The sequence below is a fragment of the Saccopteryx bilineata genome, chromosome 1 (genome assembly GCF_036850765.1).
Source record: "Saccopteryx bilineata isolate mSacBil1 chromosome 1, mSacBil1_pri_phased_curated, whole genome shotgun sequence".
In the NCBI taxonomy this organism is placed as follows: domain Eukaryota; kingdom Metazoa; phylum Chordata; class Mammalia; order Chiroptera; family Emballonuridae; genus Saccopteryx; species Saccopteryx bilineata.
Genome location: NC_089490.1, coordinates 145,779,872 through 145,807,760, shown reverse-complemented (window position 1 = coordinate 145,807,760; position 27,889 = coordinate 145,779,872). Strand labels below are relative to the sequence as shown.

Below are 27,889 nucleotides of genomic sequence, written 5' to 3'. Positions count from 1 at the left end.
GACCACTACTAACAAAGCTATGTCATCTTTTTCCTGGAGTCCCACATGTTTTGAAGTTTTGTGGTAATTCACTGGCTTGGGATAACTCAGGTGAAGTGAAAAGAACCAAACAGCTTACTTTTCCCTGATGATAAGACTTGTGACATAAGTGAGAAATAGTTTTCACACTCTGACCTTGCCGTAAAAAAAAAAAAAAAAAAAAAAAAAAAAAAAAAAAAAATTATATTCACAAAGTCACAAATCAGAAGCCCTTTTAAAAGAAAAAAAAAGAAGAAAGAAATAAAAGGAAAAAGCAACAGAAGTTAACAGGTCCTAAGTTGAGGAACTGCAAACCGTCAGTCACACCCCCCCCCCCAAAAAAGCCTCCATTGTCTAATTTATCCCTCGATGACTATATAGAAGATGCATTCCATTTTTCAAATGCATTGCATTTTTCAAATTTACTCTAAGTCATTCAAACCAATTTGCACATGTAGACTTAGACCTAACTTTGCCATTGCAAAGCTAAATATATAATATGAAATGTTCATACTAAATAAAATATGAATTGCTTATAAACAGTTATCTTGCATAAGGGCTAGGGCACTACAAATCCAGGAGTATGGGTGAAGGCTGGCAGGTGTCACCATTCCTGAGCTGCAGGACCTGGACTGCACTTCGTGATTTCCCTTCGGAGAGAAAAATGAGTCCCATCTGCCAGAAAGGAGTTACCTGAAGGCGAAGTACCAGGCTGGAGGAGTGGGGGGCGCGCCTCCTCCCGCCCCAGGCACAACTAAGGGGAGGAAGTGCCTCGCTCCGGGCAGAAGTCCCAGGCCGCCCAGCCCCTCCCCGCCCTCCCAAGGGGCCGGACCGCACCTGCAAATCCGTGAGACACTCCCACCGCAGAACCCCGCGGGCCCCTAACAGCCGCTAAACACCCCGCCGCTGCCCCAAGGCACTTCCGCTTCCGGTCTTGGGGCCGCCGGGGACGGAAGTAGCCCGGGTTCCGGTTCTCAGCTCCAGAGAAGCTTCAGTGATCGGAAGGTTAGCTTCTTTATAGCTCCAACCTTGGATGAGAAATTGTAGTTTAATTCCCTGAGGGGGTGATGTAAGGCCTTGTGGTTGGATCCAAGGGACCAGAAGAGAGGGTGTGGGAGGCGGGGTCTAGGCCCGATGGACAGGGCTGGGGATAGGCTTACGTCCAAAGGGCGAGGATTGAGGTGGGGCCTCGCTTGCGTGGTGGGATGCTCAATGTTTAACTTGCCCTTTCTCTGTCCTCCACCAGTCTCCTTTGGCTTAATCCAATTCCCTACAAAAATATATCCTAGTTAGGATTTATATTTCAGTCTTAGTAGTTTATTTTCAAAATTAGATCGAATCTAGTCATGTGTTGCTTAAGAGCATTTCAGTCAACAAACGACCCCTTATACTATGGTGGTTCCTTAAGATTAAAATAGAGCTGGAAAATTCGTATCCTTTGTGGCTCAGTAGTTGTCATAATGTTGTAGCCCAGTGCATTTCTATTTTTAAGATTTTATTTATCAATTTTAGCAAGATAGGTGTGGGGGGGGGAGTGAGAAGTATCAATTCATAGTTGCTTCACTTGAGTTGTTCATTGGTTGCTTGTCTTATGTGCCTAGACCTGGCAAACCCAGGGTTTTGAACCAGCGACCTCAACATTCCAGGTCCACTCTTTATCCATTGATCACCACAGGCCAGGCCATAATGTGTCTCTTAAATACTTACTATTATGTTATAATAGACTACAGTATTTAGTACAATAACGTGCTATGCAGGTTTGTAGCTATAGGGAAACAGAATTTGTTACCCAAAAATAATGTCTATTAGCATAAAGATTATTTTAGGCTGGTTAATTTTAAGAAAGAGCAAAAGGGAGAAGCAATGAAAACCAAGTAGAAGTTACCCTTTGAAAGAGATTTATATTTGTAAAGGAAATCTCCATGGAAGTCCGAAAGACCAGAGTAACAGGCTTTATTGAAAAGAAGAAAGGAACCCTGCCAAGCACTTGTCTCAGGGAGAAGAGCAGCAGTTACAGACTAAGGGCGAATTATATAGTGTTTGGGAGAGTCTGAGGGGATACTGAGGCAAAAGTCCTGGTATGTCCAGAATGCTCCTCCTTGGGGGGCTTGCCAGCTTCTTGGAATTCCTCTGTCTCAGGGCGATAGTCTAGTAAGGGTGAGGTCTGACAGATAAGCGGAACATCAAGAGGGCAGTTTGGAATTCACATATCTATCATTTCTCAACTCTGTGGTTACATATAAAAGAAAGGCAGTTATTAATTTTATAATATATGGTGAGGGGTGACGAGGAGAAAGAGGAGAAAAAATTGGAAAATTATTGCTTCTTCTGGAGAGAACTCGAGAAGGGAATCTTGCCAAGCCAAGTTCCCCATCCAGTTAAGGAGGATCAATTTCCATGCTGTAAGGTCTGAACCAGGTGATGTCCTCAAAAACCTGAGTGAAGAAGTAAAAGAATTTTGCGAGGTAATAATTGTTAGTTGCTTGCGGTAAGTGCCAAGTGGACAGAGTGACATGGTGATACATGGTCTCCTGGATGAGCCTCATGAGACGTGCTGGTCTGGTTCCTCTTGAATGGGAGGACGTGTGGAGATTTTGGGGGGAGGGGTTGTTTTTTAATTTTTTATTTTATTTTATTTATTCATTTTTAGAGAGGAGAAAGAGACAGAGAGAGAGAAGGGGGGAGGAGCTGGAAGCATCAACTCCCATATGTGCCTTGACCAGGCAAGCCCAGGGTTTCGAACCGGCAACCTCAGCATTTCCAGGTCGACGCTTTATCCACTGCGCCGCCACAGGTCAGGCGAGATTTTTAGAGACAGATTTTTAGAGACTTACACATGGTGTAAGTGTTCAGAAGGACTGAATATGTGTGGTTTAAAAGGAAGGGGGTTTGGAGAACATTCAGGAGAGAACTTCTTGGGCTGAGGGGCAGCTTCTTCCTGCTGTCATCCCTACTTATTTGATATTTCCCTCATGAAGTTCTCCCTGGGGTATTGGAGAATAGGAGTGTAGGAGCATTTGATTGTAGGTAATCCTAGAGATTTCTCTTATCTGGGCCTGTAGGAATTTGATAAAGAAGGGGGCAAGTATTTGGAGATCAGAAATGCAGAGATAAGGAGGGTTGTATAGCGGGGGGTGAAAGTTCTTCCATGGTAAAGTTAGAGATATTCTTTCCTGGCAGCCCTGGAAAGAGCAGTTAGCTTGAGCTAAAAGAAATATTTCATATCCGTTTGTAGGCTCTTCTTCAGCCAAGAAGACCCAGCAATCTTGTCCCCTTACTATGTGAAGGATAAAAAGACTGAGAAGTGTTAAGAGGTGAATGCTATTCATTCTCCTAGTTCTTCAGGGATATGGGAGAGCTTTAGGGTTAGGGGACCTGGAGGGGTTGAAAGATAGGATTTAGGAGGTTTGCTGATATAGGGTTTCAGATTTTTCTGTTTTGCAAGGGCAGGTTTCAGGGTTGATATGTAGGGTTAGATAGATTTTTCCAATTTTCTGATTGGTGAAGGTCTGCATGTGGTTCTGTAAGAAACTAGTGAACAAATGTAAGAGGCAGGGTCCAAAAGTTAGAAAAATAAATAGGAGAGTGAGTGGACCAATTAAAGGCAATAGTCAAGACACCCAGTTTGTGTGAAACCAGATTCCATGTTTACAAATTCTCTGGGCTTCAGAGAAAGAGAGAATAGGAATAAGACAGGAAAGTGGCCAGTCTCCCTGCCCCTAGACCTACTTCTGTAGAGATTCCTAAAGCAACAAGAAGAGGGATTACCTGTACAGCTCCTCTGGACCTTAGATTGATGGGTAGTGTACTAGGAATTGAAAGAGGATCATGGGGTAGGATTAGGTTGATATTTGGGGTGAGATAGATTAGGTTACAGGTTTTTGTCCAATTAGTCAGGAGACACATATAGGTGTTGGTCCCACATGAGTAGAAAGCCCCTGATTGGTTGATGCAGGAAGAGAGGTGAATAGAGAATAGAAGGATGAGGGGTTGGTTTTGTTTCTCTGTTTCTGAGCTCCAGATGGTCAGGGTGGAGGAAGGAGTTGCCCTTAGCAGCAGTGGGAGTTGTCAGGATCACAGTGTGTGGACCTGTCCACGTGAAAGTCAGTCCTTGTGTGATGTAATGCTGGAAGTGCCTCTTGGATAGTCTTTGAACAGTTTGCTGAGTAACCTGTAAATCCTGCAGTACTCAGGGAAAGGGTGGTTACATTTCTACACTTTGAAGTTAGAGTTTAAATCCTAGTGTCCACTGCTTCTAGCTGGAATTAGCAGCAGGTCCCAGCCTACAATAGGCATGGGGCATTGAGACAAGAGGAATAAAGGAGACACTATACATTAAATAAAGCAACAAAATCAGACTGTCAATACCCACAGTAGAGATCTTCAAGGGATAAATAAAACTCAAATATTCAAGTGAAGCATAATAGATGGCCCTTGTGTTTACAAGAAATGAGATCAGTTTATCTGCTACTTGGAAGAAACACCTTAGGCTCGTGAATGATGTCCTTGGGCCTTCAGTGGCAATTCCCAGCATGCTGGGCAAGGTCAGGTTACAGGTAGCTGGAGCAGGGCTAGAAGGGAATGAACTGTCCCTCCATGGAGCAAGGGGGCAACTTACCTTCTCATGTTCCTCTTTCCACAGCACAGGTGTGTCCCTTAATGGGGCTGGGAAGCCTGCTAGGCTTCAGTTCAATGACATTTCTTTCCACTCTGGAGCAGGGCCCTGATGGAATTCCATGAAGCCCTTTAGGGCGCTGGAGCCAAAAGCTGGTATTCCTGACTTCTTTTGAGCCTTATTTGCCTTTTCTGTTATTTCTTTGGCCATTATAGACCTTAAAAGCCATGCTCAGAAGATCTCACTGAGGGGTTTGACTAAGAGAGCAAAATTGGAAATCCAGTGTCTAAAGAAGCCTATTAGACCAAGGAAAGAAAATATTTGATCTGTGGTGGTAGATGGTTGGAGACTGTGGAGGGTCTGAGTTAGATCTAGGGTCAGACCTCAGTTGGTGGGGTTAGGTGATGCCCAGATAGACTATGGACTAAGAGTGAAGTTGAGCCTTAGCAGAGAAGACACAATACCACTTCATAGCGAGGAAGTTAAGAAGGGTGGCAGTGTGTCTCCTTGAGGCAGGCAGGGAGGGGCTGCAGAGGAGTAGGTTATCTACATATTGTAAGAGAGTACTAGTTTTGAGATTGCATGCTGCTAAATCCTGAGCTAGTGCCTGCCGAAACAGGTGTAGGCTGTTTTTGAACTCCTGGGGTAAGACAATTCATGTAAATTGCTGGGCTGTATTAGTGTCTGGGTAAAGGCAAACAGAAAGTAAGAGTCAGGTTGTAGAGGAATGGTAAAGAAGGCATTCTTGAGGTCTAGGACTATGAAGTGAGTAGTGTTTGAGGGAATGTGTGACAGTAACTTGTAGAGATTAGGGACTACTGGATGGAGGGGAATTACTGCCTCATTGATTAGATGTAAGGTTTATATGAGGTAATAAGCCCCTGAAGGTTTTTGAACAGGAAGGGTGAGGGTATTGCAGGGAGAGTCCATGGGGATGAGTAAGCCTCGGTTTATGAGGTGGATATTTACTGGTTTAAGGCCTTAGAAAGAGACACAGTTACACATTAAACAAAGACTTCTGATACACATTATGAATTAAGGAATTTAAATGAGCGCGCTTTACTTGTTTCAATTCACATTATACTAGATATTTTCTGACAAACAGAGACAAGACGGATTACTTACTCACATAGCTTAATATACAATTCTGTTTTTTTAAGTTTTTCGAGATGGCAGGGAGTTGCCAGCATAGAGGGGAGGAAGAGAGAAAGCAGATGGATGGACAGTGTGAGCAGCTGGATGGAAAGAAGGAGGGTCAGAATCTGCAGCAGGAGGAGAAGGAGGTTAAAGTATTGGTGTGGCACCACGTGGTCAGAGGAGTCAAAAGGGTTTAGAGCTCTGAGGAGAGGGGAGAGGGCAAGGAGGAAAGAGGCACAGTCACAGTTTGGAGGGAGGAGGGGTCAGAGAAGAGACAGGCACCGCAGCTGGAGCCACAGCTTCTAAGGAGGGGGAAGGGGATGAAGAACACAGTGGAGAAGGGAGGGGCCCCTGGCCAGCAGGGGAGGAAAAAGACTGGATTTGCAGGTGAATGAGAAACAGGTTTCTGCGAAGGGAGGGGGCTCTTGGAGGGAAGAGACTCGAGCGAAAGAGATTTGCAAAGGGACCAAAGAGGGGTCCCAAGGGAGGGGTGCCCCCGGGGGTCAGGCAGGAGGGGGAGAGAGTTGGGAGTCCACGGAGAAGGAAAGCTTAGGAGTGGAGGTTTTAGATGAGGTTTCTTTGGCCAGAACAGCTTGCGTGTAGAACAGAAGGCACAGAAATTAAGGACAGGAGAGAAGGGAGAAGAAAAGCCTGCACGTAAGGAATTTCTGATGCTCTCCCTGTCCGGTGGCAGAAATTGTCAAGATCTCTTAGTATATTGTAATTGAATGTCCCATTTTCAGGCCAATGGGAGTCATTTTCTAATCTGTATTGGGGCCACACCATGTTACAGAAGAACATGAGTTTTTTTGGCTTAAAGTCAGAGAGGCCCAACTTAGTGAGGTTTTTTATGAGACATCTTAGAGGGGTCTGGTCGGAAGGCTTAGACTCTGAGGAGCCCATAGTGGAGACAGGTGAGCAAGAGGGGGCATCCCTGCCTTTTGTCACTCCCAAGAGGAGAGAATCTCCGTGTGGGGGAGTCGTCCCTGGTAGAGGTCATCACCACCTGTCAGGGAGCTCTGAGGACGAGAAGTCCGAGAGTGTGGAGAGGTTTAGCTATGCGCCTAGTCTTCCGTGCAGTCCACTGAGAGTGAAAGTCAAACCCCTCAAAACGTGAGGCGTGTCAGAGAAAACCGTCCGACCAGAGAAAATTTTGTGGAAAAGAGAAGCTGACCGGGAAAGAGGAAGGGAGAAACTCCTTACCTTCTGGTCCAGCAGGGGTTCAGGACAGGGTTAGACTGCTGGCCAATCGACCTACAATTACACGTCCAAACAGAATTGGGGAGTAAGCCCGGGACGAGCTGCCGCTGCCCATTGCTTCCCTGGTTGTAAGTTTGGACGGCAAAGAGGGGTCATCCAGGCAGTCAGTACCCCAGGGGTCCCCCAACTATGGCCAGCGGGCCACATGCGGCCACCTGAGGCCATTTATCCGGCCCCCGCTGCACTTCCAGAAGGGGCACCTCTTTCATTGGTGGTCAGTGAGAGGAGCACATTGACCATCTCATTAGCCAAAAGCAGGCCCATAGTTCCCATTGAAATACTGGTCAGTTTGTTGATTTAAATTCACTTGTTCTTTATTTTAAATATTGTATTTGTTCCCGTTTTGTTTTTTTTACTTTAAAATAAGATATGTGCAGTGAGCATAGGGATTTGTTCATAGTTTTTTTATAGTCTGGCCCCCTGTGTAAAAAGTTGGGGGACCCCTGCAGTACCCTGTCCCGGGTTTCGGCACCAAATGTTGGAATCCATGGAAGTCCAAAAGACCAGAGAAACAGGCTTTATTGAAAGGAACCCTGCCGGGCACTTGTCCTGGGGACAAGAGCAGCAGTTACAGACTAGGGGCGAATTATGTAGTGTTTGGGAGAGCCTGAGGGGATACTGAGGCAAAAGTCCTGGTATGTCCAGAATGCTCCTCCTTGGGGTGCTTGCCAGCTTCTTGGAATTCCTCTGTCTCCGAGGCAATAGTCCAGTAAGGGTGAGGTCTGACAGATAAGCGGAACATCAAGAGGGCAGTTTGGAATTCACGTATCTATCAGTAAGGGTGTCTATCTCCCTCTAGAAACTCTTATCAGTGCAGAAGATAAAGACAAGCCTGACCTGTGGTGGTGCAGTGGATAGAGCTTCAACCTGGATGCTGAGGTCACCAGTTCAAATCCCTAGGTTTGCCCAGTCAAGGCACATACAGGGAACAACTAGTGTGAGTAGATGCTTCCTGCTTCTCCCCCCTCTTTCTCTCTCTCTCTTTCTCCCCTCTCTCCAAAAATCAATTTTTAAAAAAGACAAAGACAAAATCTGTATAACATTATCCTTGTTTGTTAACGATGCTTTTCATGGTAACCTCCCATAACTGACCTCCCCACCCCCAATGTGTTCTTTTATCTTCAGCAGAGGATAGTATTTAAGATCGTGTCTTCAGCTATTTGGGGGAGTTATTCAGTTTTCATAGTCTCTAGCATGTATATCAGAGATCTACATGTTATTAAACTTTTTTTTTCTCCTGTTAATCTGTCTTTTAATACAGACTTCTCAGATAAGAACCTGTAAAGCCAGAAGCCACGGCCAGGGCCACCATCAAAGCAGCCTTCTGGCCCATGCAGGTTCGCATTGGATTCGGACAGTCGGTAAAGAAACCATGGAGCCAAAAACTGATGGGCCATAGCCTTTAATCCTACCTTGCACCCGGCGGGCAAGTAAAAATACACAGTGGGCTCCAAAACCCAATCACACTCAGTGCTCACAAAGCCACTGACTTATCCGAGTTTCCTAGAATCAAAGGTTTCTAGCTCACCAGCCTTATTCTCCTCAGTTCCCCATCTCCTTCCTTATCCCAGATACAAACTCTACACAAACTGGCATCTCACTCAGCACTCCACCATCTTGGCTGCTTCTCCTGGCCTCCTCCACGTGGCCTCCTTCCGCTGCTGGCTCTACTCTCTCTGCTCTCTCATGCTAACCTCAGGAACCAAGAGAGCCAACTCCGGTTTTGCCCCCACTTTATACTGTAGCTTCACAACCTCTAATCCAATATACAAAGTAGGGAAGTCTCTAATACAAAGTCACCTCTGAGGCATGATTGGATTGTACCACCCTACATCAAAAAAGGGTGGGAAAGGCTTAATCCCAAAACCAAGCCCCAGGCTACAATTCTCAACACACATTAATATCACCTGGGCAACGGCCTCTTTAACAAAGTGAGCATAATACATTTTATCTGCCCAACAGAACCCACCAAGTAGAAGGAAAATTGTTTTTCCTCCCCTTCAGAGCAATAGGCAACACTCTGTAACCTAGGTGGGTAGTAGGCTATTCCGTGTACATTTGTGTGAGTGCACTCTGTGATGTCACCTATGGTGTATTTCTCAGAAAGTATCCCCATCATTAAAAGACACATGACTGTATCTTATTCTAAACTTGCCTTTATCACTAGAAGTAAGATGTGAAAATCTGTTCAAGACAGTAGATAAGAAATCTGACTCCTTCTTAAAATTATGTGTTTGTTAAGGGGAAGAGATTAAGAAATGCAAATTGGTAGTTACAAAATACTCATGGGGATGTGAAAAGCAGCATGGAAAATATAGTCAATAATATTGTATCAACTATATATGGTATCAGATGGGTATTAGATTTATTGGGGTGGTCACTTCATAAGTTATATAAATGTCTAGTCACTATGTTTTACATCTGAAATTAATATAATATTGTATGTAAACTGTAATCAAAAATAAAAAATTATTTTAAAAATATATGTATTTATAGAACTGTTATTCTCCAGAGCATTTGAAACCTTGCTCCCTGGGATATTTTAATAGTTTGGCTCAAGTAAATTCTAATTGAAATTCAAATAAATAAATATGTATTTGTTATGTAGTATAGAAAGTGATATAGTAAGCAGACAGACATAAGCAGAGTAGGAGCAATAAGCCAGGTACAGAAGGTCACCAGGGCAGAAAGCCCTGGGTCCCTAGCAATGGACAGTTGTAATGTGGGACCTCACCTCCAGGGTGACCTTTCCTTCCCTAGCATATCACTGTCATGTGGTAGGCCCCATTCAAGGGGGAACAAGGGAGCCAGAGAATAGCTTCATATAACTCCCATTCAACCCTTGCATGACCAACCCCTTAAGCATTAAGCTCTCAAGACAATGAGGTTTTGACCTGCATCAAATAATCTTAGGAACAAAGCCTCAGGTCTGTTGACCACAGAGACAGAGTTTTGGTCAAACTAGATATAACATCTAACTCTCGGTTGTGTTCCAGCTCCAAGCCCAGAAAAGCAGCAAAGCCAGGCAGGGTGACATCTCGGCTGACATCAGGACCAGCCTCAATGACTAATGAACCCCTGCTCTGGCGCTGACCAATCAGCATTGAGATCCTCCCCTGAAACCTCCAGAGATAAAAAGCCCTTAAGACAAAAGACCCAGAGCACTCTCCCCACCCCCTCTCACTTTCTTTGGCTCTCTCTCATGCCCACACCTTTTTCCTCCTTTCTTGCCTCAAGATACATATCTTTGCTTTTTCTCTCTTTTAAGCTCCAAGGGCCCTTCTTTTGCCTCTAACTTGCTTCCAAAACCCATGCAGCCCAACTGGATTACTTCTACCTCTGTGACTTTCTAAATAAACTTTTGCTGGTATCTGAATCTTGGCTTTGAAGTCTTCCTGAGCCAATACTAAAGGACTGAGGTCTAACATCTGGTGCTGTTCACTGCTAACAATAGCACTTTATACATAGGGAATGTTCAAATGGGGTTCTTACTCCATTCCTATTTCTCTCCCCCAAAACAATTACAGTAACCAGTTCCCTGATATTGTTTATATATCGAGCACATGTGTATATTATTTCTTCAAATATCTATAAATCATCAGTTGATTGCTACATGCTAGGTGCTAAGATTACAAAGTCCCTTCAAGAATACTTCAAGTGTAGTTTAGAGGGGAGATAGGGAGAGATATATGAGGTTGACTCATTTCAATAAAACTAACTCAATACACTGTTGCATGTGACATATTAGCAGAATACTTTTTTAAACTGTCAACTGAAGAATAATATCAACTAAGTATCTCATCACCAAAAATGATTTATTTGGGAAAAAGAAAGGGTTGAAACCCAGTGCATGCAGACATGGCAAACCACATGCACACTGTCCTACATGCCAAGATAGAGGGGTATTTATAGAAGGGAAAAGGCAGTTAAGGGAAAGCTGAACCATAGAACCTTATTATAAACATAGAGTTCTTCCTGTAGGGTTCTCATGATTATATAGAGCACAAGAATTCCCAAAATCCCTAGATCCTCTTCTAGACTCTCCTGACTAATATTTTCTTAAAATTCCAGTTGGGAGAGTTTTGTGGTTTTTTTTGCATACTTTCCCTTTTCATCAAAGACTGAGGCCTGTAGCCCTGGCTGGTTGGCTCAGTGGTAGAGCATCGGCCTGGCGTGCAGAAGTCCCGGGCTCGATTCCTGGCCAGGGCACACAGGAGAAGCGCCCATTTGCTTCTCCATCCCTCCCCCTCTCCTTCCTCCCTCTCTCTTCCCCTCCCGCAGCCGAGGCTCCATTGGAGCAAAGATGGCCCGGGCGCTGGGGATGGCTCCTTGGCCTCTGCCCCAGGCGCTAGAGTGGCTCTGGTCGCAGCAGAGCGACACCCCGGAGGGGCAGAGCATCACTCCCTGGTGGGCAGAGCATCGCCCCCTGGTGGGCGTGCCGGGTGGATCCCGGTCAGGCGCATGCGGGAGTCTGTCTGACTGTCTCTCCCGGTTTCTAGCTTCAGAAAAATACAAAAAAAAAAAAAAAAAAAAGGCTGAGGCCTGTGTTTTCCAGCCTGAGCTGAAACTCCAAAGATGCCAGAGCAGAGCTGAGCAGATCATCAGGAATAGTCTCTGGCCTGGCCCCAGGGCTGCCTCATAGCCATCCTGTTTTGACAGCAGTGCTGTATCACAGTTGAGCTGTTTTGCACTAAGTAGTTTCCTTCTTCACTGCACCCCAAATTGGGGGAATAAACACTTCCAGTTAATTTATCAACTGATAAGGAGATATGGAAGAGAAGTAAAAAAATTGGTATAGTTTTTTGAAAGTGGATCTTGATGGGTCCATCATGTGGGTGGTCCTGGGTTCGATTTCCTGTCAGGGCACACAGAAGAAGCACCCATCTGCTTCTCCACCTCTCTCTTTCTCTCTTTCTTTCTCTTCCTCTTTTCCCCTCCTACAACTATGGCTCAATTGGAGCAAGCTAGCCCCAGGTGCTATGGGTGGCTCCATGGCCTCCACCTCAGGCACTAAGAAGAGCTCAGTTGCTGAGCAATGGAGCAGTGCCCCAGATGGGCAGAGCATTGCCCCCTAGTGGGCTTGCTGGGTGGATCACAGTCAGAGTGCATGCGGGAGTCTGTCTCTCTGCCTCCCCTCCTCTCACTGAATAAAAATAATAATAATAATAAAGAAAGAGTCTTGAAGAATGAATATCAGTCATGAAGAATGGTTAGTGCTACAGGTTGGGGGTGCAGTATTAGCAGAAGCATGGAAGAAATACTTGTTATGAGAATCCTTAATAGTGACATATAACTAAAAATTACGTGTGTGTGTGTGTGTGTGTGTGTGTGTGTGTGTTATTGTCACAGGAATAGACAAATAGATCAAAGAAACAAAACCTTTCCAAAGCAGACTCAGGCACATATGGACATCCAGTCAATATGTGTTAGAGGGAATATTTCAAGTCAGTGGAGAAAGAAAGCTGTTGGGACAATTGACTAAAATATTAAGTTGTTGGATCCTTATTTCACATTCACAAAAATGCATTCCAGATACATTGATTTAAACATTAAAAATAACTTGAAGATATTAGAAGAAAAATAGGAGTATTCCTAACAGATTTTGCTTTATATTTTTCAAAGGTATGGTATTAGTTGCACAGCACAGTGGCTAGAAGTCCTGAGTTTTGATATTAACTAGGCAGCCTGTGACCTACCTAACTTCTCTGTGAATCAGTTTCCTAAACTGTTGAATAGGGGCAATAATGGTATTACACAAAGAATTGGATGATACGATGCCTATATATAAAACACTTCTCATGGTGCCTGACATGTAATAAATGCTCAATAAATATTGGCTGTTATTATTATAGTTTTTGATGAAGTCACCTTATAAAAATATAAAATCTCCTTCCTCACACCCCTCTTTAAATGTGGCCTTGAATTTTACTTCATCTGTTTCTAATGTTGCCATACCCGTTTCGTAGTGTTCTTGTTGTCTGACATGTCTCTTATTTTCAACCTCTTTGCCATTTTGTCTTGATTTTTTTATGAACAGTATATAGCTGAATTTTGTTTTTTAACAAAGTCCGGAAATTAATTTCTTCTAATCAGATAATTTAATCCACTTGCATTTAATATGACTATTGGTGTTTAATGTATTTCTGCCACTTTATTTTACATATGTTTTCTGTTTACCATGTCTGTTTGTTGTACGTTGCCCCAGGTCTCTTTGTTTTTGTTCTCAGTTTGCTCTATCTTTTTCTTCAGTATATTAATTTAAAGAAATAGAAGGTGTGGTTCAAATTAACTTAAGATTATTATTTGGCATTTTTTATCAATTATTTGGTACTGGTTATCAATTACTTTGTATTGTTGCCTTTATTTTAGCTTTTTATTACTAAAATCATCTGTTACTTATAAAATATTGTAAAGTATGAAAAATATAAAGAAATATAAAAATAATTTACTTATATGCTACATGTTTCAAAATTTTACTATGGTCTACTAAGTAGGCTTTTTTTTTTTTTTTAAGTGAGAGGCGGGGAGGCAGAGACAGACCTCCCTCATGCACTCCGACCGAGATTCACCTGGCAAGCCCCCTACCAGGCAATGCTCTGCCCTTCTGGGGCCTCTGCTCTGTTGCTCAGCAACCAACCTATTTTAGCCCCTGAGGGGAGGCCATAGAACCATCCTCAATGCTCGTGGCCATGGCCAACTTTGCTCCATTCGAGCCATGGCTGCAGTAGGGGAAGAAAGAGAAATAAATGGGGTCACTACTCCTCTGACCGGGAATCGAACCAGGGACTTCCACACACTGGACTGATGCTCTACCACTGAGCCAACCGGCCAGGGCCCTAAGTAGGCTTGTTTAATCCAAAAACTCATGTCTTTCAGCTCTGGAAAATTGTTTTATGTTACTTTCTTGAGTAATAGCTTCTTTGTGGTTTTATTTTTTAAACTCCTCAAACTCTTTATTTTTGGTCTCCTTTCTTACAGATTGTCACCACTTTATAGCTAAACCTTCTATTGAATATTCATGTTGGCTACCATTGTTTTAATTTCTTAAAGCTCTTTATTCTTTGAAGGTACTTCTTTTTTTTTCTTTTTTTTCTTTTTTTTTTTGTATTTTTCTGAAACTAGAAACGGGGAGGCAGTCAGACAGACTCCTGCATGCGCCCGACCGGCATCCACCTGGCATGCCCAGCAGGAGGCAATGCTCTGCCCATCTGGGGCGTCGCTCTGTTGCAACCAGAGCCATTCTAGCACCTGAGGCAGAGGCCATGGAGCCATCCCCAGCGCCCGGGCCATCTTTTGCTCCAGTGGAGCCTCGGCTGCGGGAGGGGAAGAGAGAGACAGAGAGGAAAGAGAGGGGAGGGGTGGAGAAGCAGATGGGCGCCTCTCCTGTGTGCCCTGGCCGGGAATCAAACCCGGGACTTCCGCATGCCAGGCCAACGCTCTACCACTGAGCCAACCGGACAGGGCCTGAAGGTCCTTCTTTATTACAACTATTCTTGTTTCATCTTTTTAAAGATACAAATGAAAGGATTTCTAAGAGTTCTGCTTCTCCCCAGAGGTTATTTTAAGACAGTTATGGAATCTCCCTAACACTATCTCTGTTACAGTTGGGAATCTACTGAGGCTGTGAATTTATATGAAGCTGTAAATCTGCTTCCTACAAGATAAAACTTTGATGTTAGTTTTAAATTATTTCATCCTTGAGGCTGAAAGAAATAAGACATTCTTTTAGTAAAGTAATATGAAGTCCCGATTCCCTGACAAGTAACTTGAACAAATATTTTAGGACTGAGCTTATTGTATTTTTTTAAGCTCCCCGTCACATACAGAAGCAACCAAATGACCCTGTAGTCCTGAAGGCAGTAAAAATCCAGTTAGCGTTGGGGAGCAAGGTTGCTAATAGCGGTAAAACTATTTGTTCATGGAAGTCAACAGTAGCAAAGACAACTGGCATTAAGGGAAACTTCCTAGGTGGATGGAAGGGAGGGAAGGAGGGAGGAAGTAAGGGAGAGAGGGAGGAAGGGAGGGATGGAGGGAGGGAGGGAGGGAGGGAGGGAGGGAGGGAGGGGATGGAAGAGTAGATTGGATGGATGGATGGAAGAGCCTCTGTGAGAAGACTCTCAGAAAAAACTGAGAAAACACTTTCAGAGGATCTAATTTTCAATGAGAAAGCCCCTACAGTTTTATGCTGTAATAATTTACAAAAAAGCATTAAAATTTTATTTTGTCATCACAAGTAAAATTCCAGGGACACTGGTTTATACTTGTGCGCTCTACTATGCATTGTGAGGATGGTAGAGAGCCGGCATTGGCTTCTGGGTCTTTTTTGAGCACTTTCAGTAAATAACACATCACCGTACTCTTGATATACCAGACAACAGTACCATGCAGAGCTGACTTCTCATACTTGAGCACGCATCAGAACACCTGGAGGACTTGTTTAGCACAACTTTCTGGGCTCACCACAGAGTTTCTGAGTCATCAAGTCTAAGGCAGGACCCAAGAATCTAAAGTTCTAACAAATTCCCAGGTGATGTTAATGCTGACACTGATGGTCCAGCAACCATATCTCGAGAACTACCAATGTAGAAATACATAGTCATTGATAGCCTGTGTTTAAAATAATTTTGAAGATTCTGAATTTAAAGAAATTTTAAGAATATTATAACCAGTTTATTTTCCACTTTTATTTTCCTTTTCATCCAATCAAGAGTGCTGTATGACCTGACCAGGCGGTGGCACAGAGGACAGAGCGTCGGACTGGGATGCAGAGGACCCAGGTTCGAGACCCCGAGGTCTCCAGCTTGAGTTCGGGCTCATCTGGTTTGAGCAAAGCTCACCAGCTTGGACCCAAGGTCACTGGCTCGAGAAAGGGGTTACTCACTTTGCTGTAGCCCTACGGTCAAGGCACATACGAGAAAGCAATCAATGAACAACTAAGGTGTCACAAGGAAAAACTAATGATTGATGCTTCTCATCTCTCTTCCTTCCTGTCTGTCTGTCTGTCCTTGTCTATCCCTCTCTCTGAATCTCTCTATGTCTCTGTAAAAAAAAAAAAAGTTGATGCTTCCTGCTTCTGCTCCCTTCTCTCTCTCTCTCTCTCTCTCTCTCTCTCTCTCTCCTCTCTAACTAAAATGAATAAATAAAAAAAAAGAGTGCTGTATGGTGATAATTAATTCTCTAAGTAAATTTATAATATCTCATTCAATAAGAATAAAATAAAAATTCTAAAGAATAAGAAAGCAGTGTGTCACAGTTAAATTTTTAGATTTTGTTGGAACATAAAAGAATGGTTTACTTTAAAATTGATAATTGCTTTGATTTGATTAAATATGATATGAAGGGAGGAGGGAGATACTGATTCCACCTTGAGATAGAGAAGGGGGCAGAGTGGGGCTCTAGTGGATGTATCTTAGGGGTCAGAGGTCAAGTAAGGATATACAAAAGAGCACACACTTGAAGGAGTTGGCTAGGGCCAGAGCAGGGGAGGAAAGGGGACAATTCTAGGTGAGGGGACCACACATGCAAAGGCCTGCAGGTGGGAAAGAGCAGCCAGCAGCCTGCGGGAGGAAGGTGGGAGATGAGGCTGGAGAGGTGGGCTGGAGCCAGATCAGGGGAACATTATGTGCCTCCTAAGTGCATTTACTTCGCAAAGTATCTGTGGGACTGCGAGGCAGGAGTGGGATGAGCTCAGATACATGTTTCAAAAACTCCTGGCTTTGAGGCGAAGGAGGGACAGAACACCAGTTAGGAGACTTGAAGTTATCCCAGATCAGAGAAGCCTGAGGGACAGTGAAGTTGAGTAACATTCCCCAAGTAACACAGTATGAAGTGTCAGAGCCAAGATTTGAACCTAGGCAGTCTGGCTCTAGAGCAGGGGTCGGGAACCTATGGCTCACGAGCCAGATGTGGCTCTTTTGATGGCTCGCAGACAAATCTTTAATAAAAATAATAATAACGGCCTGATCTGTGGTGGCGCAGTGGATAAAGCGTTGACCTGGAAATGCTGAGGTCGCCAGTTCAAAACCCTGGGCTTGCCTGGTCAAGGCACATATGGGAGTTGATGCTTCCAGCTCCTCCCCCCTTCTCTGTCTCTCCTCTCTCTCTCTCTCTCTCTCTCTCTCTCCCTCTCTCTAAAATGAATGAATAAAAAATAATCATAATAATAACATTAAAAATATAAAACATTCTCATGTATTACAATCCATTCATTTCCTACCGCTCATCATGTTCATGGTTGCAGGTGGCTGGAGCCAGCTGTCCTCTGGGACAACACCAGATTTTTATTGGGTAATGCGTAACATACACAGGTCATTGTATGGCTCTCACGGAATTACATTTTAAAATATGTGGCGTTCATGACTCTCTTAGCCAAAACGGTTCCCGACCCCTGCTCTAGAGCCAGCACTTTGCAATAACACCAGCCTAACCATTAGATGGCACTGCCTGTCTTTGATCACCTTTTGCCTCCACTGTCACCCTAACCTCAAAAGACCACTAGCGAGAAAGAACAGCTGTGCTACTTGGTTGCAGAGAAAGGGAACATTGGAGACATTTTTTTGTATTAATGGAATCCCTATTTGCATTTTTGTGATGCTTTAGTAATTGCTTTTTTGTTTATTTCTTGGATTTTGGATTTCTTAGACTGGTGTTCACAGAAGTACCACGTAGGCACAAATGAACCATGAGGTCAGCTTTTTAAGGATTATCCTTATTTAACCGTCTGGCTTCTCCACTAGATTCTAAGTTCTATGTAGAAAAGATTGTATTAATTTTGTTCACTTTTGTATCCCTATAAGACAGTGAAAATTTCTGTCACTTAATAATATTTGTCTTAATAAATATTTGTTCATGGAGGGAACACTTTAGAGACCTTTTCTCCCCAGTCCTGCTGTTGGTCTGGATTACCCCATATGACCAATTAATATATATGATATATCGTCTTCTACCAGACTTTAAGATTCCAATAAGATCTGCTGAGTACCATCTTCTTGGGGGGGGGGGGGGGTAATATTCCAAGATTTGTAAAAATGACTCCTCCAGAAATGTCTTATACCTACAGAGATACCCTAAATTCTGGCTTACTCAGCTCAAAACCATAGGACTAAAAATAAAAAAAAATTTTAAATAAATCCATGTTGTTGTAAATGTCACTACATCATTATTTCTTATGGCTGAGAAGTATTCCATTGTATGTATGTACCACATCTTTTTATCCAATCCTGTATCAAGGGACACTTTGGTTGTTTCATGGATTGGAAGAATCAACATAGTTAAAATGGCCATATTACCCAAAGCAATATACAAATTTAATGCGATCCCCATCAAAATCCCAATGTCAGTTTTTAAAGAAATAGAACAAAAAATCACCAGGTTTGGATGGAACCATAGAAAACCTCGAATAACCAATGCAATCCTGAGGACCTTGAAAACATTATACTGAGTGAAGTAAATAAATCAGAAAAAGCTAAGAACCATATGATTTTACACATAAGTAGGATATAAAACTGATACTCCTAAACAGATAAAAGTGAAGTGGTTACAGGGGGGAGCTTGAGGGAGAGGGCTGGGGGGAGGGATGAGAAAAGGGTGTAAAGAAGGACAAATATAAGGTGAGGGAAAATTATTTGACTTTGGGTGATGGGTAAACATCATAATCAACAGTTCAAATGCTACAGAGATGTTTACCTGAAACCTATGTACTCTTATTGATCAATGTCACCCTGTTAATTTTCTAAATAAAATTTAAATAAGTAAATAAAATAATAAAAAGCAGAACCATGGGTCTGATGTTGAAAGGTGAGGAGTTCAATTTTCTGAGAATAATTGCCTAAGTGAGTGCATAGCAAATAAACAAAAAGAGAACCATAGGTCTGATGAGGAAAAATGAGAAGTTCCCTTTTCTGAGAACAATTTCCTAAATCATCTGACCTGACCTAAGATACTTGTTAATTTTCTTGAGATTTTGGGGAGGCAGGAAAAGTGGGTGGCTTAAAGCATAGTAGAGAGTTTAGAGAGCTGGCTGCCAAGAGTTATCTGCATGGGACAATGCAAGGGCCACCATTTCTTCCAGGTATGTGTAACCTTGACAATGACTATACCTTAACCTATGCCTCTATCTGGAGCTACTTTTCCAACAACTAACCATCTTTTTTCCTTCTCCTTTTTCCTCTACTCTGTGTTAAACATTTTTCTATTAAATTATGGCTTCCTACCTCACCACACTATTTAAACTGTGCTCCCAAATATCTCTAAAATTTTCCTTATTTTTTTTTCTTTTTTTTAATAAATTTTTATTAATGGTAATGGGATGACATTAATAAATCAGGGTACATATATTCAAAGAAAACATGTCTAGGTTATTTTGTCATTAAATTATGTTGCGTACCCCTCGCCCAAAGTCAGATTGTCCTCCGCCACCCTCTATCTAGTTCTCTGTGCCCATCCCCCTCCCCCTAACTCTCTCCCTCCCTCCCTCCCATGTCCTCCCTCCCCCCACCCCTGGTAACCACCACACTCTTGTCCATGTCTCATAGTCTCATTTTATGTTCCACCAATGTATGGAATCATGTAGTTCTTGTTTTTTTCTGATTTACTTATTTCACTCCTTATAATGTTATCAAGATCCCACCATTTTGCTATAAATGATCTGATGTCATCATTTCTTATGGCTGAGTAGTATTCCATAATGTATATGTGCCACATCTTCTTTATCCAGTCTTCTATTGAAGGGCTTTTTGGTTGTTTCCATGTCTTGGCCACTGTGAACAGTGCTGCAATGAACATGGGGCTACATGTGTCTTCACGTATCAATGTTTCTGAGGTTTTGGGGTATATACCCAGTAGAGGGATTGCTGGGTCATAAGGTAGTTCTATTTGCAGTTTTTTGAGGAACCACCATACTTTCCTCCATAATGGTTGTACTACTTTACAGTCCCACCAACAGTGAATGAGGGTTCCTTTTTCTCCACAGCCTCTCCAACATTTGCTATTACCTGTCTTGTTGATAATAGCTAATCTAACAGGGGTGAGGTGGTATCTCATTGTAGTTTTGATTTGCATTTCTCTAATAACTAATGAAGCTGAGCATCTTTTCATATATCTGTTAGCCATTTGTATCTCTTCCTGGGAGAAGTGTCTGTTCATGTCCTCTTCCCATTTTTTTATTGGATTGTTTGTTTGTTTGTTGTTGAGTTTTATGAGTTCTTTGTAAATTTTGGATATTAGGCCCTTATCTGAGCTGTTGTTTGAAAATATCATTTCCCATTTAGTTGGCTGTCTGTTTATTTTTATATCAGTTTCTCTTGCTGAGCAAAAACTTTTTATTCTGATGTAGTCCCATTCATTTATCTTTGCCTTCACTTCTCTTGCCATTGGAGTCAAGTTCATAAAATGTTCTTTAAAACCCAGGTCCATGATTTTAGTACCTATGTCTTCGTCTATGTACTTTATTGTTTCAGGTCTTATATTTAGGTCTTTGATCCATTTGGAATTAATTTTAGTACACGGGGACAGGCTGTAGTCGAGTTTCATTCTTTTGCATGTGGCTTTCCAGTTTTCCCAACACCATTTGTTGAAGAGGCTTTCTTTTCTCCATTTTGTGTTGTTGGCCCCTTTATCAAAAATTATTTGACCATATATATGTGGTTTTATTTCTGGGCTTTCTATTCTGTTCCATTGGTCTGAGTGTCTACTTTTCTGCCAATACCATGCTGTTTTGATTATCGTGGCCCTATAATATAGTTTAAAGTCAGGTATTGTAATACCCCCAGCTTCATTCTTTTTCCTTAGGATTGTTTTGGCTATTCGGGGTTTTTTATAGTTCCATATAAATCTGATGATTTTTTGTTCCATTTCTTTAAAAAATCTCATAGGGATTTTGATGGGAATTGCATTAAATTTGTATATTGCTTTGGGTAATATGGCCATTTTGATTATATTTATTCTTCCTATCCAAGAACAAGGAATATTTTTCCATCTCAATGTATCTTTTTCGATTTCCCTTAAAAATGCTTTGTAATTTTCATTATATAGGTCCTTTACATTCTTTGTTATGTTTATTCCTAGGTATTTTATTTTTTTTGTTGCAATCGTGAAGGGTATTATATTTTTGAGTTCGTTTTCTAATATTTCATTGTTGGCATATAGAAAGGCTATGGACTTTTGTATGTTAATTTTGTATCCTGCGACCTTACTGTATTGGTTTATTGTTTCTAATAATCTTTTTGTGGAGTCCTTCGGGTTTTCGATGTATAGGATCATATCATCAGCAAAAAGTGATAGCTTTACTTCTTCTTTTCCGATATGGATGCCTTTTATTTCTTTGTCTTGTCTGATTGCTCTGGCCAGAACTTCTAGCACCACGTTAAATAAGAGTGGAGAGAGTGGACAACCCTGTCTTGTTCCTGATTTAAGGTAGAAAGTCCTCAGTTTTATGCCGTTTAATATGATGTTGGCTGATGGTTTATCATATATGGCCTTTATCATGTTGAGATATTTTCCTTCTATACCCATTTTGTTGAGAGTCTTAAACATAAAATTGTGTTGTACTTCATCAAAAGCCTTTTCTGCATCTATTGATAAGATCATGTGGTTTTTGTTCTTTGTTTTGTTGATATGGTGTATTACGTTAACCGTTTTGCGTATGTTGAACCATCCTTGAGATTCTGGGATGAATCCCACTTGATCATGATGTATTATTTTTTTAATATGTTGTTGTATTTGGTTTGCCAGTATTTTGTTTAGTATTTTAGCATCTGTATTCATTAGAGATATTGGTCTGTAGTTTTCTTTCTTTGTGCCATCCTTGCCAGGTTTTGGTATGAGGGTTATGTTGGCCTCATAAAATGTGTTTGGAAGTATTGCTTCTTCTTCAATTTTTTGGAAGACTTTGAGTAGAATAGGAACCAAGTCTTCTTTGAATGTTTGATAGAATTCACTAGTATAACCGTCTGGGCCTGGACTTTTATTTTTGGGGAGGTTTTTAATAGTTTTTTCTATTTCCTCCCTGCTGATTGATCTGTTTAGGCTTTCTGCTTCTTCATGACTCAGTCTAGGAAGGTTGTATTGTTCTAGGAATTTATCCATTTCTTCTAGATTGTTGTATTTGGTGGCATATAATTTTTCATAGTATTCTACAATAATTCTTTGTATATCTATGATGTCTGTGGTGATCTCTCCTCTTTCATTTTGGATTTTATTTATTTGAGTCCTGTGCCTTTTTTTCTTGGTGAGTCTTGCCAAGGGTTTGTCAATTTTGTTGATCTTTTCAAAGAACCAGCTCCTTGTTTTATTGATTTTTTCTATAGTTTTTCTGTTCTCTATTTCATTTATTTCTGCTCTGATTTTTATTATCTCCTTTCTTCGGCTGGTTTTGGGTTGTCTTTGTTCTTCTTTTTCTAGTTCCTTAAGGTGTGAAGTTAAGTGGTTTACTTCGGCTCTCTCTTGTTTGTTCATATAGGCCTGAAGTGATATGAACTTTCCTCTTATTACTGCTTTTGCTGCATCCCAGAGATTCTGATATGTCGTTTTTTCATTTTCATTTGTCTGTATATATCTTTTGATCTCTGCGCTTATTTCTTCTTTGACCCATTCATTTTTTAGAAGTATGTTGTTTAGTTTCCACATTTTTGTGGGTTTTTCTCCCTCTTTTTTGCAGTTGAATTCTAGTTTCAAGGCTTTATGATCAGAAAATATGCTTGGTACAATTTCAATTTTTCTAAATTTGCTGATATTGTCTTTGTGGCCCAACATATGGTCAATTCTTGAGAATGTTCCATGTACACTAGAGAAAAATGTATACTCTGTCGCTTTGGGATGAAGTGTCCTGTAGATGTCTATCATATCCAGGTGTTCTAGTATTTCATTTAAGGCCACTATATCTTTATTGATTCTCTGTTTGGATGACCGATCTAGAGCCGTCAGCGGTGTATTGAGGTCTCCAAGTATGATTGTATTTTTGTTAGTTTTTGTTTTAAGGTCAATAAGTAGCTGTCTTATATATTTTGGTGCTCCTTGGTTTGGTGCATATATATTAAGGATTGTTATGTCTTCTTGATTCAACTTCCCCTTAATCATTATGAAATGACCATTTTTGTCTCTGAGTACTTTTTCTGTCTTGTAGTCAGCATTATTAGATATGAGTATTGCTACACCTGCTTTTTTTGGGGTGTTGTTTGCTTGGAGTATTGTTTTCCAGCCTTTCACTTTGAATTTGTTTTTATCCTTGTTGCTTAGATGTGTTTCTTGTAGGCAGCATATAGTTGGATTTTCTTTTTTAATCCATTCTGCTACTCTGTGTCTTTTTATTGGTAAGTTTAATCCATTTACATTTAGTGTAATTATTGACACTTGTGGGTTCCCTACTGCCATTTTATAAATTGCTTTCTGTTAGTTTTGTATCTAGTTTGATTCTTCTCTTTTGTTTTTCTATCATTTGTTTTTGTTTGTTTGTGTTCCATACTTCTTTCCTCTGTAGCTACCTTTTTTAAGTCAAGTGTTTTTGTGGTGGTTTTTTCAAGGGTGGTTACCATTAAGTAATGAAAAGGGTACCTACCATATTCATTGTAGTACCCTATCTTATAAGTATTTCTGCACTTCATCATCCTTTGCTACTGTTAATCTCCATCCTCTCCCCCCTTTTTTTCCTTTATTGTCACAGTTTAAGTTTGGTTTTATTGTGTTCTTGGTGGAGCTGTTACTTGTGGTGTTGTTTTCTTTTGTTCTTTGAATCTGGTTGGAAAACCCCCTTTAGTATTTCCTGGAGTGGGGGCTTTCTGTTGATAAATTCTCTCATCTTTTCTGTATTTGTGAATGTTTTTATATCTCCTTCATACTTGAAGGATAGCTTTGATGGGTATAGTATTCTTGGCTGAAAGTTCCTCTCTTTCAGGGCTTTAAATATTGGGGTCCACTCTCCTCTAGCTTGTAGAGTTTCTGCTGAGAAATCTGATGATAATCTAATAGGCCTTCCTTTATATGTTGTACTCTTCTTTTCCCTGGCTGCCTTGAGAATTTTTTCTTTGTCATTGGTTTGTGTCATCTTTATTATGATGTGCCTTGGAGTGGGTTTGTTGGGGTTAAGAAAACTCGGTGTTCTGTTTGCTTCTTGAATTTGAGGCTTTAGTTCTTTCCACAGGCTTGGGAAGTTCTCGTCTATTATTTGTTTGAGTATATTCTCCATTCCATTTTCTTTCTCTTCTCCCTCTGATATACCTATTATTCTTATGTTATTCTTTCTGATGGAGTCAGACAATTCCTGTAGGGCTTTCTCATTTTTTATTATTTTTGAGTCTCTTTCTTCTTCTCTCTGTTGTGCCTCAAGTTGTTTGTCTTCTATTTCACTAATCCTATCTTCAATCTGGGCTGTTCTGTTAGCTAAGCTTGTTACCTCGTTTTTCAGCTCGTGAATTGAGTTTTTCATTTCTGTTTGATTTGTTTTTATAGTTTCAATTTCCTTGGTAATATATTCTTTGTGTTCATTGAGTTGTTTTCTGATCTCCCTATATTGCCTTTCCGTGTTTTCTTGTATATCTCTGAGTATTTTTAAGATTTCTATTTTAAATTCTCTGTCATTTAGCTCCAAGGCTTCCAATATGTTGTCTTTTCTCCATAGATTTTTCCACATCTATTTGTGTTACCTCTCTTTCTTTTGTATCCATAATATTCGATTTCCTCTTTCTTATTGGCATCTGAGGGTGATCTTGTTGATAGCACTAATTAGAATTAATAAAGAGTAAAAAGTAAAAAAAAAAAAGGTAAAACACCCCACACAAAAAAACAGTAATAATTTATTATTTCCCCCTTTTTTCTTTCTTCTCTTTCCCTCCTCTCCCCTCCTCAGGGAAATATCGTGCCTATAATGGAGGGCCTGATTTGGGGTGAAGAGTTCAAGGGGCAAAAAAAGGGAGTAGGGACCTACTAAATGCAAAAAAAAAAAAAAAAGAAAATCTTAGACAAGCATAAGATGATTTGCTTGTAAGTGATGGTCAACTAAGAGATATAATGAGAGGGATAAGAGGGAACCAGAAAAAAGGACCAAAAAAGGAATAATAAAGAAGAAAAAAATAAAAATAATAAGTAAAAATCTGTTGTATTAAGTGGAGCGAAGACTAAATACAATGGAGACCTTGGGTTGGGAGGACCCAAAATGCCACAAAAATAAACAAACAAGAAAAAAACAAAAACAAAAGCAAAAAAGAAAAATAAAGCCAAAAAAAGCCTTGAGTCCCAAATTAACTAATTTGTTTGTGATTGAGGATTAAATGGGAGGAAAGTAAAACGAGAAAAGAAAAAACGAATAGAAAGGAAAAAATAAGAAAAAGAGAAAAACGAAGGAAGAAATAAAAAAGGAAGAGAAAAAAACAAAATAAAGCAAAACAAAAAAAAACAAAAGAGGAGAGAGTGAGAGTTAAGTGTTTTGGAGTATAACCTTAAAGGAGGGTGAGGATGAAGAAGAGAAATAAAATGTAACACTCATGGGTAGTGTAGTTCAAGAAAAGGGAAGCATAAGATGGGCAGAGAATAGAAGGACCGAGGTGGAGGAAATAAAGGCAATAAGATAGAAGAAACAAACAACAACAAAAAAAATTAGTGGAACAAGTTGTAAAGTCTGTGGATTTTTCTTGATTTTGAGAGGTTAACTTCTTCCTTTTTCTTTTCTCTCCCTCTTCCTGGTCGGTGACTCTGTACCCCAGGCTCTGCCCCTGTGTCACACTTAGGTAGGGATTTGCAGTTGATGGGATTCTATGGCAATGTCATATAATTGGCTTTAGTCTTGCTGGTAATCAAGGCTTGTTGGCGTTTGCAGGGTCCAACGATGAGAGAGTTTGCTTTCCTGGATTCTCTCTCCTAGTCCCCCCTTTCTGAATTAGCAGCCTGGTGATCCAGCTATAAGGCTGCAACTGCTTCTGCCTGGGGAGTAAGAGGCTCAAAGAGCTGGGAAATCCCCACTCTATCCCCACTCAGTGCAAGGCTTTGGGAAAGGCTCTGGCAGTCAGGGCCTCCAGTGTAATCAGGCAGGGGTGGGAGTCAATTGTTGTCAAGGTGACTGTTCAGCGCCTATCATTCAGTTGGACCTCTCAACCCAGGCTTTCCACACTTTGTAGCCTGTTTTGGCTGGGAAGAAGAGGCACTAGTCTCTGCTTGCGACTAGTGTAGTATAGATCTTATTATCTGCCAAGTCCTTCTTGTTAGCGTTTATCCCTGAATATGGAGGCTCTATCAATCAGAAGTTGCCCCCGCCCCTTTAGCGAGAGGCACTAAAAAATATCACGCCTCTTGTCTTGGGTCGCTGAACTGAGAGAGATCTTATCAATTAGAACCGAGGGTGCGCAGATTTCATGGGTTAAGCTAATTTCAGTGATTGGGTCGCAACTGTGCTCCCGAAGGTATTTTAGGCTGCCTGCGCGCACCCCTCCCCCAACGCTTGATTGTTAGCTTGAATGGCTGGGTGAGGTGCCCCGCCCACGGAGAGAATCTCCCAAGTAGGGAAGACCAGCCTGTTGCCTCTCCCGCTCGCCCTGCCGCTGGCGGCTGGATCACACCAGGCGCAGGATAATGGGGCACCCTGGGTGTGCGGGCCAGTAGGGCGCTCTGGGCGCGTGGAATGCCCAGGGCACGCGTGCGAATGGGGTGCTCCGGGCACCGGTGGCTGGCGACTCTCACTCGCAGTGCGCGGGCCGCTGGGAACGTTAGCGGTGCTCGCTCTGCAACCAGACCGGGCACGCGCCGGCGGCGGTGCTCGCTCTGCAACCGGACCGGGCACGCCCGCGGCTGCTCTCGGCTCCCGAGTGTGGGCGGTGCTCGCTCTGCAACCGGACCGGGCGCGCCCGCGGCTGCTCGCGGCTCCCGAGTGTGGGCTGACTCACCACAGGCGCACTCCCTCGCGGCTTGAATGAACGTCCCTGCGGTAGCTTCCTCCACACCCTCGTCTCTCAGATTCAAGTGATAACAGTCCTTTCGCTTTCAGTTTGTGTGGAACTCCGGAATGCTCCGAGGATAAATTTTTCTGTTTCTAGTTGATAAATTTGTTGTGATTTAGGGGAGATCTGTCGGACGCGCTGCTCACGGCGCCATTTCCGTGACGTCACTCTAAAATTTTCCTTATGATCTAATTATATGAGTTGTTTGTTCGTCTTCTTCTCTGCAGGTTTTGTTTTCTAATTGGTATCCTTTCCTTTTTTTTTTTTTTTTTTTTTTTTGTATTTTTCTGAAGTTGGAAACGGGAAGGCAGTCAGACAGATTCCCACATGCGCCCGACCAGGATCCACCCGGCATGCCCACCAGGGGGTGATGCTCTGCCCATCTGGGGCATTGCTCTGCCACAATCAGAGCCATTCTAGCACCTGAGGCAGAGGCCACAGAGCCATCCTCAGTGCCCGGACCAACTTTGCTCCAATGGAGCCTTGACTGCGGGAGGGGAAGAGAGAGAAAGAGAGGAAGGAGATGGGGAGGGGTGGAGAAACAGATGGGCGCTTCTCCTGTGTGCCCTGGCCAGGAATCTAACCCGGGACTCCTGCACGCCGGGCCGATGCTCTACCACTGAGCCAACCGGCCAGGGCCTTCCTTTCCTTCTTGATAACTTCTATGACCAAGTGCTCCCTGACTCTTTCTCTGTCTCTCCTGCTGTTCTTTCTTCCCCAACCCTTTTCTTTTTTCTGTACCAAGAATATGATTAATAGCAACCAATATTTCTGAACACTCACTATGCACCTTATATGTAGTAGTCCACTGAATCTTCTCAATAGGCCCATGAGGCAGGTACTGTTATTATTCTCATCACATAGATGGAAAAACTGGGGCACAAAGAGGTTATGTTACTTGTCCAAAGTCACACACCTTATAAATGGCAGAGCCGGGATT

The 27,889-nt window shown here is 42.0% G+C and overlaps 2 protein-coding genes and 1 long non-coding RNA gene across 4 annotated transcripts in view; 2 read left to right on the top strand and 1 right to left on the bottom strand.

The window, feature by feature from the left end:
* Positions 1-968, bottom strand: part of ZNF333 (zinc finger protein 333) — a 30,664-nt gene extending 29,696 nt beyond the window's left edge. The window contains exon 1 of one of the 2 annotated variants that reach the window (XM_066272307.1): positions 856-968. The gene's annotated coding sequence lies outside the window, so the exon portion shown is untranslated. The remainder of the gene's footprint in view (positions 1-855) is intronic. The other variant, XM_066272297.1, reaches the window with a different exon arrangement.
* Positions 943-16,335, top strand: LOC136333452 (uncharacterized). The gene is made up of 4 exons (XR_010731037.1): positions 943-1,023; positions 7,830-7,967; positions 8,292-8,391; positions 15,739-16,335. It is a non-coding gene; the product is annotated as an uncharacterized lncRNA (long non-coding RNA).
* A 2,639-nt stretch (positions 16,336-18,974) lies between these two features.
* Positions 18,975-27,889, top strand: part of ADGRE3 (adhesion G protein-coupled receptor E3) — a 74,721-nt gene continuing 65,806 nt past the window's right edge. Inside the window, exon 1 of the mRNA XM_066272283.1 lies at positions 18,975-19,100. Within this exon, the coding sequence (XP_066128380.1) occupies positions 19,076-19,100 (25 nt within the window). The 5' untranslated portion in view covers positions 18,975-19,075. The remainder of the gene's footprint in view (positions 19,101-27,889) is intronic.